We start from the raw sequence: 18,782 nt of genomic DNA on the forward strand, positions 1-18,782 counted from the left end.
GGGCCTGTGTTTGGGGGTATAAACACCTGAGTGCTGGGACCTCCAGAGGCCAGAGGCATTGGATCCCCTGGGGTTGGAGTTACAGGCGGTTGTTGAGACATCTCATATGGGTGCTGGAAATTGAAGTCTGGTCTTCTACAATAACAGTATGCATTCTTAACCACTAAGCCATTTTTCCTGTCCTTGTTTTCAGATTTACAAAGCATTATAGTGACAGGAATTGCTTTTCATTCTTTTCAGAGTTATCCTGCCTGTACTTTCTTATTTTTCATATGAACTTAGGGTTAGCTTGTCTGCTTTCAGAAGAAGACAGATTGGTATCTCTTTCTTTTTAAGATAGATTATTACATTTATATTTATTATTAATGTGTGTGAGAGAGAAAATGCAGGCATGTGTGTACCATGGCGCATGTGTGGAGTGAGAGAATTACTTTAGGAGCCATTTCCTCTTCTCCTACTTTTATATGGGTTCTGGGGACCCCACTCAAGTCACCAGGCTTTCAAGGCAACTGTGTTTGCCTGCCCCAAATTGGTGTTTCGAACAGACTTCCTCTAAACTCATGAATCAATACAAAAGCCAAGCTCAGTGGTTCATGTCTGTAATCTCAGCTAATCTGAAGGCAGGGGTGGCATTGCTTGAATCTTGGAGTTTAAGGCCGGAGTGTTAAACGTAATTAGATTTAAAAAATGAATTTTTATCACCAACATGACAGACAACCTAAGCAGAGCTGAACAAAAACAATAGTAATAGACATGCCCAAGTGGGTGGGAAACCCCCCAAGGTCTCAAGCCTACACAAAGAACTACAGGCAACTAGGGGATACTGAGAGTGGGAGAGTCTTCCTTAGGGAAGAGCACACCAGTTGTTTTTTAATACTAAATGGTCAGCCCTGAAAGCATGCATGTAACATTACACAGACTAAGAATGTTGCATTTACGTTTATATATGTATATGCGCAGACACGTATACATGCAATAACAATGACAAAAGAGACCACGTGAAAAAGAACATAATTTATTTCCTGTTCATCCAGTACTTCTATTTTGTTTGGTTATGTTTTAAGGTAGTTCTCACTGTGTAGCCCTGGCTGGCCCGATTCTCACTATGTAGCCCAGGGTGGCCTGGAACACACAGTGATTCTCCCCAAAGTATAACTTTAAAATAACGTTGATATTTAAAAATGTGGATTATACATAAAAAACAAAATACAGCAATGATGAAAACTCTAATGCAATTATAAGTCATTATATAAAAGGTTTTTTTATTTTTGATTTTTTTGAGACAGGGTTTCTCTGTAGCTTTGGAACCTTCCTGGAACTTGCTCTGTAGACCACACTGGCCTCGAACTCACAGAGATCCATCTGCCTCTGCCTCCCGAGTGCTGGGATTAAAGGCGTGCACCACCACCACCCATCCTTTGTCGTTTTCAAGGCAGGGTTTCTCTGTGTAGCAGCCCTGGCTGTCCTAGACCAGGTTGGCTTTAGATTCACAGAGATCCACCTGCCTCTGCCTCTCAAGTGATGGGATTAAAGATATTCGCCACACCTGCCTGGCTAGTTTTAGTTTTTTGATGAACTTCTATACAAATTTCTGTCTTGTTTGTTTTTTTTTAGACGGGATTTCTCTGGGCAGTCTTGGCTGTCCTGGAATTTGCTCTGAAGACCGGGTTGGCCTTGAACTCAGGGATCTGCCTGCCTCTGCCTCCAGAGTGCTGGGATTAAAGGTAAGCGCCACCACTGCCAAAGGAATCTAAGTTGCCACAGAACAGAGATACCTGCACATCCATGTTTAGTTTAGTACAGCAATAGTCACGACCAGCTTGGACTACAGTCTGAATGAACCCTGTCTCAAAAAAAGCTTTTATATAATGATTTATAATTGCATTAGAGTTTTCATCATTGTTGTATTTTGCTTTTTTATATATAATCCACATTTTTAATGTCAAAACTACTTTAAAATTATACTTTGGGGAGAATCACTGTGTGTTCCAGGCCACCCTGAGCTACATAGTGAGAATCAGGTCATTCTTTGCTACATAGTGAGAATCGGGCCAGCCAGGGCTACACAGTGAGAGCCTGCCTCACTGGGTGAACTGGAAACACTGGATGAACATGAAATACATTATGCTCTTTTTCAAATGGCCTCTTTAAAACTGCCCAGTCTCACACTAGACACTGGTTGTGCATGCCTTTAATTCCAGCAGAGGCACACGGATCTCTGTGAGTTCAAGACCAGTCTGGCCTACAGGTTTAGTTCTAGGACGGCCAAGGATAGACAAAGAAACTCTGTCTTGAAAAATCTAAAAAAAGAAAAAGTGCACTGCCATGTCCAGCTCCATAGTGATTTTCATATAAATTAGTGGTTGGACTAATATTTTATAAAGAGAAAAATGTTAAAGTCTAATAAAGAACAGTTAGGTAAAAGTTATTGAACAGTTCATAGTCATTTGGGGTGTGTGTGTGTGTGTGTCTGTGTAGCAGAGGTCAACATCAGGAAGCTTCCTCTATTGCTCCCCACCTTATTTTTTGATACAGAGTCTTCCACTGAATCTGGAGTGCACAGATTCAGCCAGACTGGCTGGCAGTGAGCCCCAGCAAGGCCATAGATACATGTAGCTTTGACATGGGTACTAGGGATCCAGACTCTGGTCTTTATACTTACACAGCAACCAACTGAGTCATTTCTCCAGCCTTAATCCTAGTAAAATAATTTTAAAAATTCAGCAAAACTCCCCTAAAAATCCCAATTGTAGTTTTGAAATTGTGGTAATATAAAGAGAAGGAACTGCTCTATCAGACATTAAGTTACACTACAAACATTAAAATCAAAATGGCATTAGTGCAACAATATAGACCTCTATATGTATATCACAGTTTATATACGTGTATGTATACACATACACATGTATGTATGTAGGAATGAATGATATAATGGTGGCATGGTAAGTTAATGGAAAAAAGTAGAAATTGTTTTGTATTTGACGGCAAGAAATCTGGCTCATTATATGAAAAGAAAGAAAATTGCATCCCTACCTATTACTACTTATAAGAATCACTATACCAGACATGGTGGCACAGGCTTTTAATCCCAACATTTGGGAGGCAGAGGCAAGCAAATCTTTCTGAGTTCCAAGCCACTCTGGCTTACATGCTGAGTTCTGGGATAAACAGAGAGCTACATAGTGAGACCGCGTCTCAAAACAAAAATGTGGATCCTAAATAGATAGAAATATAGGGGAGGGGCCAAAAGAGAACTCTCTTGTGGTCTCTGCTTCAATTCCCACCTCCAGTGATAAAGCAAACCGGGATGAAGTGTGGAGTGTATTGCTGAGACGGGAGGATTGTGCGAGCATCTGGATGGAACTTGCGGCTGAAAGTGTCTAGAGTTTAGTGACTGGCTGTGGGAACTTGGATGACAAGAATGTGACAACAATGAGGGACAGGCAGATGATGGAGCCCTGGCTTGTGACGTTTCCGAGCCTAGGATGAAGAAGCAACTACTGTGGAGACAGAAGAAGGTGCATGGAGAAGCCAAGTGATTCTAGCCATTCTCCACGGATTGACTGATTCCTCCTGCTGCGGTTGTGGAAATCCTTTATTTTGCTTTTTTGGGCCTCCACCCGTGAGGGTAATTTCTTCTGTTATATCCATGCCAATCTAACTTGGGTGTTTGTATGCAAAAGAAAGGCGGTGACTGTCCATATTTAATTTGTGCGAAGCTGGCATCTCATGGGGACTTCATGTCCTGGGACAGTATGGGCTCATTTAGCCTGGAGCTGAGTTCATTCCAGGCAGGAAGTAACCAAGGGACTTTGTTGACATTATCAGACTAGAGGTTACATCAGATCTTTATGGTGGATTCCTCGGATTTTGACACATTGTATTTCCTGATTTATTTGCCGGATCATAAGAAGGACTTCTGAGTTTTCCCAGCCGTGTACCCCCCAACACTGGCCTAATGACAACGGAGCTAACAATGAGATTTGCAGTAGCCCAGGGCCAAATACTGGGGAAGCACAGATCCCAACATGGACCCCAGGATAAACCGCCAGGTGTGGGGGGGGGGAAACGCCATTGCTGCGGACTTGTGCTTCAGCCAGGCTGTGCCAATGCAGGCAGGACGCAGCGAATCAGCGAATGCCAGCTCCTCTGGGTCCTAATGTCTGCTCTTTCTGGGTGGTTGTTTTCTGGTTGGTTGTTCTTTTCCGCTGCCTCCATCACTCCACATTTGTCTGGTTTTGTTTCTGCCCTACCATGCCCTGAACACCTTTGCTTTCACTTTTCAGTTACAGTAACACTGAAAGGTTAAGAAAAGCAAGAGTATCAACAAACTGCGTCATATCAAGTTGCAATTAGACTAAGCATCTCCCCTTGTATTAAGGCTGGGCAAGGTGGCCCAGTATGAGGACTAGGTTCCCCAAAAGCCAGTAAGAGTCAGAGACAGCCCCTGTTCCTGCTGTTAGAAGTCCCACAGGAGGACCAAACTATACAGCTGTCACATATATGCAGAGTGCCTAGGTCAGTCCCACGTAGTCTCCCTGGTTGTCAGTTCAGTCACCCACAATGAGCTGCTATATGCCCTGCTCTCTCCTAAACAAAAATGAAGAAGTGGATTGGGGTGTGAGAAGAAAGGGGAGATGGCGGAGGGACTGGGAGGAGAGGAGGGAGGGGAAACTGCGCCCAGGATGTAATACAATAAATACATTTTTTTTTTTTTTTGGTTTTTCGAGACAGGGTTTCTCTGTGGTTTTGGAGCCTATCCTGGAACTAGCTCTTGTAGACCAGGCTAATAAATACATTTTTTAAAGAAAAAAAAAAGAAATATAAATTTAACCACTAAAACCATATTAACAGAAAAAAGGGAGAATGCCTTTGCAACCTACAAGGGAGCTACTTTAAAAATAAAATTTGCAAACTAAATCTGCAAAGAAAATGCAGTGAAGGTTTACTGTAGTTGCCAACAGCAGTTAGCTGTAGAGGATATTTCTTTATGCTCCTATGTATTAACTTGCTGAAAATATTTAAAACTAATATAATCACATAGAACAAGAAGATACATCTAGAACTTGAGACATACTGTAAGACAAGTAACCTGGACTCTTCGAAACTATCGATCTATTCATCTATTCAAAACAACAACTGGGCATGGTGACACACAACTGTAATTCCAGCAGTGAGGAAGCAGAGGCAGAAGACTCATGAATTCAAGCAGAGCAGTGGTGGCGCACGCCTTTAATCCCAACACTCAGGAGGCAGAAGTAGGCGGATCTCTGGGAGTTCGAGGCCAGCCTGGTCTACAGAGAGAGTTCCAGGACAGCCAGGGCTACACAAAGAAACCCTGTTTTGAAAAACAAACAAACAAACAAACGAAAAATTTCAACAACAAAAACCAAACCAACCAACCAAGCAAACATGACCAGGTTAAATGTAATACATGCATCTTGATGAGATACTGGGATCAAAAAATGAAGTAGTTTTTTTTTTTAAGATTTTATTTATTATGTACACAACTTTCTGCCTCCATGTATACCCACACGCCAGAGAGGGGTGCCAGATCTCATTACAGATGGTTTGGAGTCACCATGTGGTTGCTGGGAATTGAACTCAGGACCTCTGGAAGAGCAGACAGTGCTCTTAACCTCTGAGCCATCTCTCCAGCCCAGTAGTTTTAAAAACATTTTGAAGGGCCAGGTGGTGGTGGCACATGCCTTTAATCCTAGCACTTGGGAGGCAGTGGCAGGTGGATCTCTGTGAGTTCAAGGCCAGCCTGGTCTACAGAGTTCCAGGACAGGCCCCAAAATTACAGAGGAACCCTGTCTTGACAAACCAAAACCAAACAAATAAAATAAAACAAACCACTTTGAGGATAATTGGGTAATTTAAGAATATGACATATATATATTTGTATACTGAAAAAAATCCATTTATACATTAGATATATACATTAATCTGCACTAAGTTTTTAAAAACTGAATTGGGAATGGAACCAGGGCCTTGTACGTGCTAGGCAAATATCCTGCAACTGAGTTACAACTCTAGCCCTGGACCATTTTTAACTGTATTATTAAATTACTGGGCTTCTTTGTAGTATGAGGGATTGGACTCAGGCTTTACACATGCTAGACAAGTGCTCTCTCATTGAGCTGTATCATCAGTCTGCTTTTTGACTTTTTACTATTTGAGGCAGGGTCTCATTTAGTTGCCCAGGCTGGTCTTGAACACATTCTGTAGCTCAGACTGCAGGACTACGAGTGAGGTAAGCTCAGTGGTAAAATGCTTGTAAACATGCATTAAGATCAAAATTCAACCCTAGTACTAAGAAATACTACAAGAGGCAGAAGATTTAGCTCACCAGTAAAGAGTATTGGTAGTTTTTTTTTTTTTTTTTTTTTTTTTTTTTTTTAGAATTGGGATTTAATTTCTAGAACTCACAAGGTGGTTTACAACGGAATAACTCCAGTTCCAGGGGATCTGACCCTCGCCTCTTCTGGCCTCTCTGGGCACAAGGCACATGGTGCACAGACATACATTAAGGCAAAACCCTTAAAAAAAAGAGAGAGAGAAGCAGCTAGGCATGGTGGCACATGAATTTAATCTTAGCAGAGGCAGGTAGATCTCAATGAGTTCAAGGTCAGAGTGATTTCCAGGACAGCCAGGGCTGCACAGAAAAACCTGTAGGCAAAGGCAAAACACTTACATACATAAAATAAATAAAATAAAAATACTTTTAATTATAGTGGCTCATAAGTGTTGTAGTAGGATAGAACTGTTTGTTTCCCTTTGTTGTTAGCTTGTATAGTATTTTCTATACTTTAATCCCAGCACTCGGGAGGCAGAGGCAGGCAGAGCTCTGTGAGTTCGAGGCCAGCCTGGTCTACAAGAGCTAGTTCTAGGACAGGCTCCAAAGAAACCCTGTCTCGAAAAACAACAACAAAAAAACCCCAAAAAACCTCTGTATCAAAATCAAGAATTTCATTTTTAAGATATTCTGGCTGTGCAAAGCAGGCTGATCTTGAATCCCTGAGCCTCCTGCCTTAGACTCTGTGTGTAGTCCTGGGGATTATGGGTATGCACTAACATAGCTGGCATTCATTTTTCTCTTTATCTACTAAATTGTTCAGTCTCCACTGCTTTGTGGTACAGGGATTAAAGGCATGCGCCACCACTGCCTGGCAACAGGTCTTATTTTCATTTAACAAATTTGCTTGAAGCTGAAGCTTGAAGCTGAGCAGTGGTGGTCCATACGTTTAATCCCAGCACTCGGGAGACGGAAGCAGGTGGATCTCTGTGAGTTTTTTTTTTTTGGTTTTTTTTTTTTTTTTTTTTTTTTGTTTTTCGAGACAGGGTTTCTCTATAGCTTTGGTGCCCGTCCCGGAACTAGCTCTTGTAGACCAGGCTGGCCTCGAACTCCCAGAGATCCGCCTGCCTCTGCCTCCCGAGTGCTGGGATTAAAGGCGTGCGCCACCACCGCCCGGCTATTTTTTTTGGTTTTTTGATGTAGACCAGGCTGGTCTCGAACTCACAGAGATTCACCTGCCTCTGCCTCCCAAGTGTTGGGATTAAAGGCGTGCGCCACCGAGTTTGAGGCCAGCCTGGTCTACAGAGCGAGTTCCAGGAAGGCTCCAAAGCTACAGAGAAAATCTGTCTCAAAAAACCAAACCAAAACAAAAACCCAACCAACCAACAAAACAAACAAAAAACCAAATTTGCTTGAAGCCAGTCTTGTATTGGATCTCCTTGAAGTTCAAAGACAAATTGTCGCTGCTCTGAGTCCCTTCTCCTGTGGTGATGAAGCCACATTAAGAACTACAGTATAGGGACTGGAGAGATGGCTCACTGGTTAGGAGCGATTATTCTTGCCCTTGCTGAGGACCTGGACTGCAAGTATTCCTATGGCGGCTCACAACCATCTGCAACTCCAGCTTCAGGGGATCCAATGCTTTCTTATCTCCTCAGGCATCAAGCACATATGTGGTGCGCATACAAACATAAAGGCAAAACACTCATACACATAAAATAATTCTATAAAGACAATTTTAATAATAAAATAACTACAGTATAATATTGTGATAAATCCCAGACACGTAAAGGCAAACACTGCTGTGATTCTTACTCAACTGGGAGTCAGGGAAAGTGCCATAAAAACAATTGCATAGAAACTTCATCTAAGGGACAGGAGTTAGGCTTTAGAAAATAGAACCTACAAATGTTGTGACTACTTTGGGGGTCCAGAGGAATCTGGTGTCTAGGGTGAAACATAAAAGTAATCCCTATATTGTAAGGGAAGGAGGACAAAAGGATTTATTTTCGGCAGGGATGGGTTGGAAGTGAAGAAATACTCCTTCAGGGGTTGCCTTACCTAGCCCAACCCCATCGCTAAGGTTTAGGCGTGAGGAGGGAGAAAGGACTGGAATTAAATGATTAGGAAAGATCTAAATTCAAAGTTACGTTTTTGGAGAGGCATCTCACTCCCCAAGCCAGGAGTCTTTCTTGAAATGCTTTTTAAAGACATCCTTACCTACCCTCGCTTTAGAGACATGTTTATTTTCTGCAGACACAGGAATCACACATGGGGGAGAAGGGAGGTCAAACCGGTGAATGAAAATCTCGATAGTTTCGGGTCCTGCTCCAGGTGAGCCTGTGAGACTAGAATGGCGCTGAGAACAGCTAAGTCCCTTCAGGTGGGAAATACTCGTCCAGGCAGACACGTGATTCCGGCAGCCATTTTCCCGCACCCGGCTTGTCGCCATCGCCATCTTCCAGGAGGACAAACGATTGCCCCCTACCCTCTTCAAACGATGCCAGTGAATACTTTAGTGACTGAGACTGGATAATATGTATCCTAAAAAGAGTCCTTTTTACAAATAGCTTTTGTGGCCACACGAGTACATACACACACACACACATACACCCACACCCCGCCATCGCCGGGCACACACACGCATTCCACCCCCTCCCCCCCCAATTCCCCGCCTTCACCATTGCCCGGCTCCCGCCCCTCTCTTCGCTATTTCTTTACCCACGGGCAGCCAGGAGGCGGGGCCAGCGTGGGAGACGGAGCGGGACTGCGCGGAGCAGCAATGATCTCGAAACTCCGCCTCCATGCAGTAAGCAAAGCAGGCGGAGTAACGCGCTGGGCTGAGATCCGGAAATCCGGGCGGATCCTTGCTGCGTGGTCCTTGTCTGGCGTCGTTGTTCTTCCAGCAGCTCTCGGAGGCTCTGCCAGAAGTGCAGGTAAGAGACTACTCTCTCTTTTTTTCCGTGGCGAGCGCTCACCTAGCCAGTAGTGCAGTGAGGATGGTTTTTTAAAGATGAAACCAGAGATGCTCGCCATTCTGGAATAGAGAGGTGGAATAGAAGCTGGCTTGCTTCTGGGGTTGAAGGGCCCGGAAAAGGGCTATGGATAGCTCCATGTGTGGAGATGCGCTGAATTGCATTCTGGCGGCCACAGAGAGGCTACCAAGATGCATCCTGCTCATGTAGAGAGGCAGATCATACGCATGAGACAAAATGTCGGTTGCCTTCTTCCTTTCAGGATATTTGGCGTCATTTCGCATTACTGCCATTACTTTCCTGTAGACAGACGCCCCCTTCCATGTTGGAGCAGATCTGTTACGTTCATATTTGGATTGCGTAATTTGTAGATAGGTGTCAATCTATCAAATGGTGGTGGTGACGTCATCCCTGCCCTATAAGAAAATAATTTCCAATACAAGGCTGAACAGTACAGATTCTCCTGGCTTATTAAAGCACAGATCTTCATCGAGGCATCTCCTTGACCACCTCCATACTGATATAGAGGAGCTCAGAAATGTGTACTGTCTAGAGGGAGAGATCTGATGTAGAGACTTGCCCTTCCCCTGCAGAGTGACCAATCGACACCGTCAGCCTGAATATCAAAATGGTTAGAGACGCAAGCCGATGGACAACCACACAGACTTGCCCCTCCCCCATGGCACTGGACACTCCTCAGACCCCATACCTACCCCATAAAGAATGGCTATTTTATTGATTTTTGTAAAGGCCCACCCCCAAACTGGCTCAGTACATGGGAACAGACTTTAGTCCATTGAGAGGATGTTGTGCCTCTTAAGGAGACCTCAGCATGAGAGACTCAGATTTATTCTCCCTCCTTTTGAGGTAGATAGACTCCACCCTCCAAATGATTTATAATCACCAAATTGACCAAGAGGGAGACATTTGAGCAGCAGAGGTGCAGATCACACCCCCATTTAGCCTTGACAGATAGTGACGTCACTGATTGGCCTACAGTGCAGTCATCTGAACTCTCCTTATCTAAAGTATAGGAGCTTAGATTCTTCTCACCTAGGGTAAAATGATGGATGCACACTTCCCAAGGTAGGAGCAAAATCATTGAGTTTATAATGGCATGGGCTTATGCCTTCCTATTTCTTAACCATATAGAGAACCAGAGGCCCTATTCCTTTCATTACTAATGCATACTGCTGACTTTAGCCCACATGAAATGTACAGACACCATTCCGGTCCACCACCTATGGAAGGATTCAAAATAGCCTCCATGGGGCAAAGGTGTGCGAACCCTGCTCATTCAGAGCTGCAGGAAATAAGCATAGCAGCAGCCTCGCTCCTCATTGACTAATGAGAAAAGAGACCTAGGCTCTACCTTTTCCCACAGTTCGGCGCCTGGACCAGTGCTCTCCCATGTAGCAGCGACACACATGGCCACTGTACTGGTTTCTTTGTTCAGTGACCCAAGAAGAGAGGTACTTTCTATTGCCAGGGTGCAGACCCCAGCCACATATGGAGCTGAGATCCTCCACCCCACATCCTGAGATTTGGCATTGACCTCAACCTATGCAGACATAAGTAAGAATTCTGAGAACCTATTTCTCTAGGGATTTGTTTTTTTTTCTACCTCTCTAACGGTAGGTGACACACAGAAGCCCCCTTTGAAAAAACACACTAGCATGTCTCTTCATGAAAAAGCAAGTATTTGCTCTTCTCCCCAGTGTGGAGGGGTTTAGCACTAGTCTTTTACCTAGGATATGACACTACAGGTATCCCATTCAACGTATTGGAGGCATGAACTCCATCCAGAAAGAGAGGTTCTGATCTGCTTCTCTTAGAGTCGTACAATACAATACCCCTTCCTCAGGTGTACTCAGCTGTATCAGGCCCTAGGTCCAGTATAGCCCATTCTCCTGACTTTCCAGTTGGTAGGGCTTCCTGATTATGTTCTGTGGCATTTTATTTTGCCTTTAAAGGTCTTAAAAGGGAATTAATTGTTTCCTAGGTCTACCTTCCTCAAGTTGCTGCCTTTATTCCAAGCTCATCTTATCACCATGATGAAGCTTAGACACAGTGAGTCTCCTCTGCCACCCTCTCCCAAGCCTGTGCATTCAGTATTTGTGGTATTTTGCAAGAATTTTGCCCTTTTTACTTGTTTATGTATTTTGAAGTTGGCCTTGAATTTGCTGTGTAGCTGAGGCTGGTTTTGAACTCTTGATCCTCCTGCCTGTACCTCCCAAATGCTCAAATTACATGTTCCACCACATATGGGTTTTTTTTGGTTTTGGTTTTGGTTTTGTGGTTTTTTCTTTTTCTTTTTTTTTTTTTTTTTTGAGACTAGCCTCAAGCTCCTTTGTCATCCTGCATCAGCCTCACAAGTATTGGGGCTGTAGGAATGTGATGTGTTGCCATGCTCAGCTCACAACTTAAAAATTACTCGGTATGACCCTGCTCGCCAGTCTGAGTCTTTTGTAGATGGTACCTATGGCATTCTCATAATTTCTTGGAAGGTAGTTTTTCCTTTTTCCTCATTGTCATTTTATAGATGATAACATGGAGGCTCAGCAAGGTAAGTGACTGAATCTGAGGTAAACAGCAGTAATTGTTCTATGATGCTGCATAATAGGCCCCAGCATCTGTCTTCATAGCTTCTGTCTTTTACTTGACATCGTAAGTTGTACTGGTTGTGTGCAGAAGCCCCATTGAGTTTCAGTCTCCTTTTTTATTAGCTGTATAGTTTTGGCCAAGTCACTTAATTCCACTTTCCGTATTTGCAACACAGTGGTCATTAAGTATAATGTCTATATATATATATTATATATATATAATTCATATATATACATATATAATTCATATTGTTTTGGGCATTTTATTTGTTTTGACATATAGGGTCTTTCCAGGTAGCCTGTGCTGGCTTTGAATTTGTCATCTTTCTGCCTGGCTCCATCCCTGAATTGCTGTCAGGAGGCACCACACCAGTCACGGAGATCAAACTGGCCTCAAACTCACTAACATAGTTAAGGATGACCTTGAGCCCCCCCCCCTCCTCTAAACAGGGTTTCTTTGTTTAACAGCCCCCAAGGCTGCCCTGGAACTCTCTTTGTATAGACCTGGCTGGCCTTGAACTCACAGAAATCACTTATCTAAGCCTCTAGAGTGCTGCTTTGAAAGGTGTGTGCTGCCACTACCCGGCAACCTTGAATTTCTTTTTTTTTTTTAATTAAAAAAGAACAGTCCTAGTTCCTAATCCCTCCCCTCCTCCCATTCCCTCCACACACCTTCCCACCCCACCCTCATCTAATCCACAGAGAAGGTAAGGCTCATTGCTTTGTGGGAGGTTCAAGGCCCTCCCTACTATATCTAGACTGATCAAGGTATCCATCCAAAGAGAATAGGTTCCCAAAAAGCCAGTACACGCAGTAGGTTCCACTGCCAGTGGCCCCTCAGTCTGCCCCAGCCATACAACTGTCATCCACATTCAGAGAGACTAGTTTGGTCCTATGCTTCCCAGTCTACCCATTAGCTCAGGTAGACTGTTTCAGTGGGTGCCCCCATCATAGTCTTGACCTCTTTGCTCATATTCTCATTCCTCTCATTCCTCATCTGGACTTTGGGAGCTCAGTCCAGTGCTCTGATGCCGGTCTCTGCCTCTGTTTCCATCAGTGGCTGAATGAAGGTTCTGTGGTGACATTTAAGGTATTCATCAGTCTGAGTACAGGGCAAGTCAAGATGGGCCCCCTCTATTGCTTAGGGCCTTAGGCGGGGTAGTTTTTGTGGATTGGGGGAGCGACCTAGAATTTCTAATCTTCCTGTTTCCATTTCCTTAGTCCTACGGTTATAGATTTATGAAATCATGCTCAGAATAGGATTAAAAACTTTATTCATCTGTTTATTGTGTATATATGTATATATACATGTATGTGTGCACTTCTGTGGCTTGGGATATGTGTGGAGGTCAGAGACAACTTGTGCGAGTCAGTTCTCTCCCTGTTAACCAAGGGGATTGAATTTAAGTCGTCAGGCTTGAGGATAAGCATCCTTTTACCCACTGAACCCAAGAGTGTGCCTTGCAGTATTTCTCAGAATGGCCTCAAATACTCGGCCCAAGGTATCCTGTTATCCTAGTCTCCTGAGGGTCTGGAATTATGAAGAATTAATGTATTTAAAGAGATGAAATGGGAGGCTGGAGAGATGGCTCAGTGGTTAAGAACATTGCCTGCTCTTCCAAAGGTCCTGAGTTCAATTCCTGGCAACCACATGGTGGCTCACAACCATCTGTAATGAGGTCTGGTGCCCTCTTCTGGCCTGCAGACATACACACAGACAGACTATTGTATACATAATAAATAAATAAATATTAAAAAAATAAATATAGAGTCGAAATGGTTAGAACAGTGCCTGGCCCTTTGTTCTCCTGAGGATCTGGAATTAGGAAGAATTAATGAATTTTAAGAGACAAAATGGTTAGAACAGTGCCTGGCCCTTTGTAAGCACTCTCTGTAAGTACAATCATTTCTCCATTTCCATAGGAGACTATTTTCAAGGTCTCTGGCAGATAGAAAATCAGTGAATGTTCAAGCCCCTTCTGTAACACAGCATAGTATTTGCATCTAATCTACACATATCTTCGCCTGTATTTTAAAACATTTCCAGGTTATCGTAATAATCTAATACCATGCAAATCATATGTAGATGGTTATTAGACTTGTTTAGGAAATGATGACAAATAATACCCAGTACAGAAACAGTTTCTTTAAAAATTGGAATCATTCATTTATGTCCGTTTGTGCATGTGCATGGCATGGTACATGTGTGAAGATCAGAGGACAACTTTCAGGAGTGAGTTCCTTCCTTTCACCATGTGGGCCCCAGGGATCGAACTCAAATCATCAAGCGTAGTGGCAAGTTTCTTTACCCACTGAGCCATCTTGCTGGCCCCTAGACGCAGTTACTGTTTCACAGTTAATTGAGTCTGTAGATGTATCACCCATAGGTATACAGAGCCAACTGTATAACAAGTATTGGATTAGAAATTTTACACCTTTAATCTCAGCAGAGAGAGAGAGAGAGAGAGAGAGAGAGAGAGAGAGAGAGAGAGAGAGAGAGAGAGATCTGAATTCTAGGCCAGCCTTATTGGTTATGATTATGCATACTTAAATACTTAAATTCCTAGCACTCAGGAGACAAAAATAGGAGAAATTTGCAAATTCAAGGCCAGTCTTAATTACATAGGCGATTTAAGCCATTTTAGATTATATAGCATTCTGCCAACATTCAGACTCTTGATCCTTGGAGTTTAACTCCTTAAAACATGCTGCCACCACACTGCCTGATATCTAAATGTTAGATTTTTTTGAACTGAAACAGACCGTGTGGACACTTTGCTGGTCCTTTAGCCTTCAGGCCTTGTTCCTCTCCTCTCCCCTATTTTATTCTATTTTCTTCGATGCAGGTTTTCTCTGTGTAGCCCTGGCTGCAGGGATTAAAGGCATGCATCACTACTGCCCAGCTTCTTTTTTTTTAATTTTCAATGTTTTTATTGAGGTAGGACTTCACTCTGTAGCTCAGTCAGCCCCAACTCACAATGTAAATAGCTTGGGACTTGGAGCAGTTCTCCTGTCCCTGCCTCTCTAGGGCTGAGATTACAGGCGTGAGCTACCACACCCTGCTGGGGGAGTTTTATAGAATATTTAGGTACATTTTCTGTGGTTTTGGGTATCAAAACTTAGGACCTTGTGTGTGCTAGGTAAGTGATCTATAACTGAGTCTACCATCACATATTTTAGTTGAACAGTTTAGAATGGTTATTTAAAGGGGGTTGTGTTTTATAATTTAAAAAGTTTACAGTAACAAGGCCTGGTGATTCTCACCTTTGATCCAGCTTGCTGGAGACAGAAGCAGGATTTCTGCAAGTTTTAGGTCAACCTGAGTTGCATATTGAGATGCTTCTCACAAAAGAAAAAAAAAATCTAGACTGGAGGGATGGCTTATTGGATAAAGTATGTTCCGTGTAAGCATGGAATCTAGGGACCCACGTAGAAGCTGGGTAGGCATGGCAGCCCCTTGTTATCCCTGAACTCCAGAGGCAGAGACAGCAGTCCCCAGGGGCAAGCTGGTTAGGTAAGGCTAGCCAAATTAGTGAGCTCTGGGCTCAGTGGAGAGACCCTTCGAGAGCAATTGAAGAAGACACGTGTTGTGAACTTTGGGCCTCCACAGCCACATGTGCCCCACACTTGCAGACACACATCTGCAGCACATGCGTCCCATCCACACCTTCATGCAAAATGAAAAGGCAAAGTATTAGCTGGCTATGGAGTTTAATATCTGTAATCCTACTACTTGGGATGCTGAAACAGGAGGATTGCTGGGAGTTCGACTCCAGTCTGGGATAAGAAGTGAGACCCTATCTCAGAAACTCAAAGTCCCAAACCCAAAAATTTAAAATTGCAAATGTTGGTGGCCGAGGTTTATAAACTTGAAGTAGCCTGCTTGCTGGGCAGTTGATTAATAAGCACCAGCAGAGGTATCCTGGTTGCGCAAAACGGGAAAGGAGCCGGACAGGATGTGGCTGGATGAATAGCAATGAGTAAAAGGTTTGTGTATCTGGGAGATTGGACACATAAACCTGCAGATGGGAAAGTGCTGTCTGAGGTTACTTTCCAAAGTCCAGGGCACTGTAGATGGTGTCCCCTTCAGTGGAGTGACATGAATGGATGAGATGGAGTGGGGATCCTTAGCGGTGAGGATATCAAGGAAGTGGGAAACCCGGGTTATTGGAAGGGCTACCTGGTGACCTCCAAGTGAATGGTGACTGAAATTGTTCGGAGAGCAAAGCTATGACCTGTGCATTTCAGTAAATGAAGAACAGACCCAGCGGAATGATAGGGACCCTGGAAGAGTGGCAGGGATTTTATTCTATTTTTTCCTTTTTAACGAGAGGGCACATATGATTCCAGTCTGACAAGGGTGAGTGAGGGACATCTATCTGTACCTTCTGGCTTTAAGATTAATGTGCCAGAAAGAGCATCATCTTTTGAAAAATCTTAAAAGTAAAGCTTTGTGATTGGGAGAGTCGAGACCAAGGGCAGGAGGCTGAGCAGTTGTGCCTGAGCAGAGGCTCAAGGCATCTTAGAGTGCTGGTCCCCTCTGTACAGGTGTTCAGAGGCCATCAAGGTAAGTTAGATGCCAGGGAAGAGGAGGGAGCGCACAAATGAAGTCACTGCAGCTATGTGTGTATCAGGGCCATTTGGGTGGGGAGGACTATGGGAGGTGAGAGGTAAATTATGGGGTGATGGGAGAGTTGATGATTTCAGGCCTAGATGTTAGTAGATGCAGGCAGTGGGCCTTAGAAACTTAAATTTTTTTAAATCATGCAGCTCCAGTTACTGGGTAGAGCCTGCCTCTGCCTCCCAAGTGCTGGGATCAAAGGCGTGTGCCACCACTGCCCAGCACGACTCCCCTCTGTAAAACAAAAACAGGTCTTCAACATTCAGAATAAGAACTTTGACCTGCCTGCCAGCTACAAAGTGGTAGATGCTCTTCCTTAGGAACTGTAGTAAAGCCAGTGAGTGACCAGAGGCTCCCGAGTGTCGTAGTGCTGAGGAGTGACTGACTGTATCTCTTCCCAGTCTTCTCTTCTTTGAAGAAGATGCTGTCCTTTTTGAGCGATGTCTTTTCTTTCATTGCATGCCGGCATCAGTGCCAGGGCTCTGCCACTAAGGCAGTTAGGGAGATGGAAATTGTTGGGTAAAGATACCGAGACCTAGTTCATTCTAGCTGTCACATTCCTTTTGTTGCAACTAAGTGCTTTAGAATGAGGGAGACCTGAGTTCTAGTTTGTTGTTTTCAGACAGGGAAATTGCCTGGGCTTGGTAACTCACTCCTGTATTCCCACCACTTGGGAGGCTGAGGCAGGAAGATTGCTACAAGTTCATGACCAGCCTGGGCTACATTATGAAACTCTGTGTTTTCATCCCCTCCCCCCAGGGAAATTTGCTACATTCACATTTGTTATGGCAACTATATTCTGGTCAAACATCTTCAATCACATGCATTTATTATTTTCTCTTACTCCCTACTTTTTGCTAAACTAATAGCATGATTAAACTTGTCTTTCTCCATTGTGTTACCAAAGTTAAATAATACCTTTTTTAATCCTACCCATTCAGAGTGAGACTTGTAGCACTTTTTCCCCCCAAGACAGGGTTTCTCTGTGGTTTTGGAGCCTGTCCTGGAACTAGCTCTGTAGACCAGGCTGGCCTCTAACTCACAGAGATCCGCCTGCCTCTGCCTCCGAGTGCTGGGATTAAAGGCGTGCGCCACCACCGCCCGGTTTGTAGCACATTTTATGCATTTGGTTTTCCAGTGTCCATCTCTTGATTCTTGGAGTTTGTTGAAATTGATGTCTTAGATCTGCACTAGTTCCTTAGGTTATTCCTCTTGGTTTTACGTTATAGTTCTAAGCTACATCACCAATTTTCTTAGGTCTATTAATAAGTTTTAAGCAATTTCCTGTTTAACTGTATTTTGTTTTCTTTGCGTTGCAGCCTTTATTCTGATTTAATTTTGGTTTTTATCTTCTACTCCTCCCCTTTTCCTGCTCTTCCTCCCCCACCCTCACTTGGGCCTTGAACACATTGAATACATTTTCTGCCATAGCCTGTTAGGTTTAATTTTTGGCAGTAGTTTTGCCAGAAAGGAAATACTTTCACATAACAGTGATCAGATAGAGGATTTTGGCTTGGGACATGGTCAGTTCCTTTCCCAGGACTTATTGAATATCCTAATCTAATGCTTTAACCTTGAAACTTTTGGCGTCTCAAGTAAGAAATTCTATACTTTGAAATTTTGTTATGTGTACAGAATTATTGAAAATTAACTTTGGTTTTTGTGTTTAAGGTATATGTGAAACATAAATTAATTTCTTTTTTTTTGCTTTTTCGAGACAGGGTTTCTCTTGGCTTTGGAGCCTGGAACTAGCTCTTTTTTTTAAAATATTTATTTATTTATTTATTTATTTATTTATTTATTTATTAAGTATACAGTATTCTGTCTGCATGTATGCCCTGCAGGCCAGAAGAGGGCACCAGATCTCATTACAGATGGTTGTGAGCCACCATGTGGTTGCTGGGAATTGAACTCAGGACCTTTGGAAGAGCAGGCAGTGCTCTTAACCTCTGAGCCATCTCTCAGCCCCCTGGAACTAGCTCTTGTAGACCAGGCTGGTCTCGAACTCACAGAGCTTCACCTGCCTCTGCCTCCCAAGTGCTGGGATTAAAGGCGTGCGCCACCACCGCCTGGCAACATAAATTAATTTTATAGTTTAACTTGGCTCACTTCCCCAAAGATTAGCCCAGACTGGTTTTGAGCTTACTGTATTAGCCAATGAGTACCGTTGAATTTCTACTTCTTCTGCCTCCACCTCCCGAGCGCTGATATTACAGATGTGCATCAGCTTACTGGTTATTTTTGTGGTGTTAGATAAAGAACCCAGGGCTTTGTGCAAGTGTTTA

At 43.4% G+C, this 18,782-nt stretch overlaps 1 protein-coding gene across 1 annotated transcript in view; it reads left to right on the forward strand.

Moving 5' to 3' along the window:
• The first annotated feature begins 9,087 nt into the window (after window positions 1-9,087).
• Window positions 9,088-18,782, forward strand: part of Gnl3l (G protein nucleolar 3 like) — a 30,731-nt gene continuing 21,036 nt past the window's right edge. Inside the window, exons 1-2 of the mRNA XM_057759991.1 lie at window positions 9,088-9,234; window positions 11,276-11,343. Of these exons, the coding sequence (XP_057615974.1) occupies window positions 11,325-11,343 (19 nt within the window). The 5' untranslated portion in view covers window positions 9,088-9,234; window positions 11,276-11,324. The remainder of the gene's footprint in view (window positions 9,235-11,275; window positions 11,344-18,782) is intronic.

The sequence above is a fragment of the Chionomys nivalis genome, chromosome X (assembly GCF_950005125.1).
Source record: "Chionomys nivalis chromosome X, mChiNiv1.1, whole genome shotgun sequence".
In the NCBI taxonomy this organism is placed as follows: Eukaryota; Metazoa; Chordata; class Mammalia; order Rodentia; family Cricetidae; genus Chionomys; species Chionomys nivalis.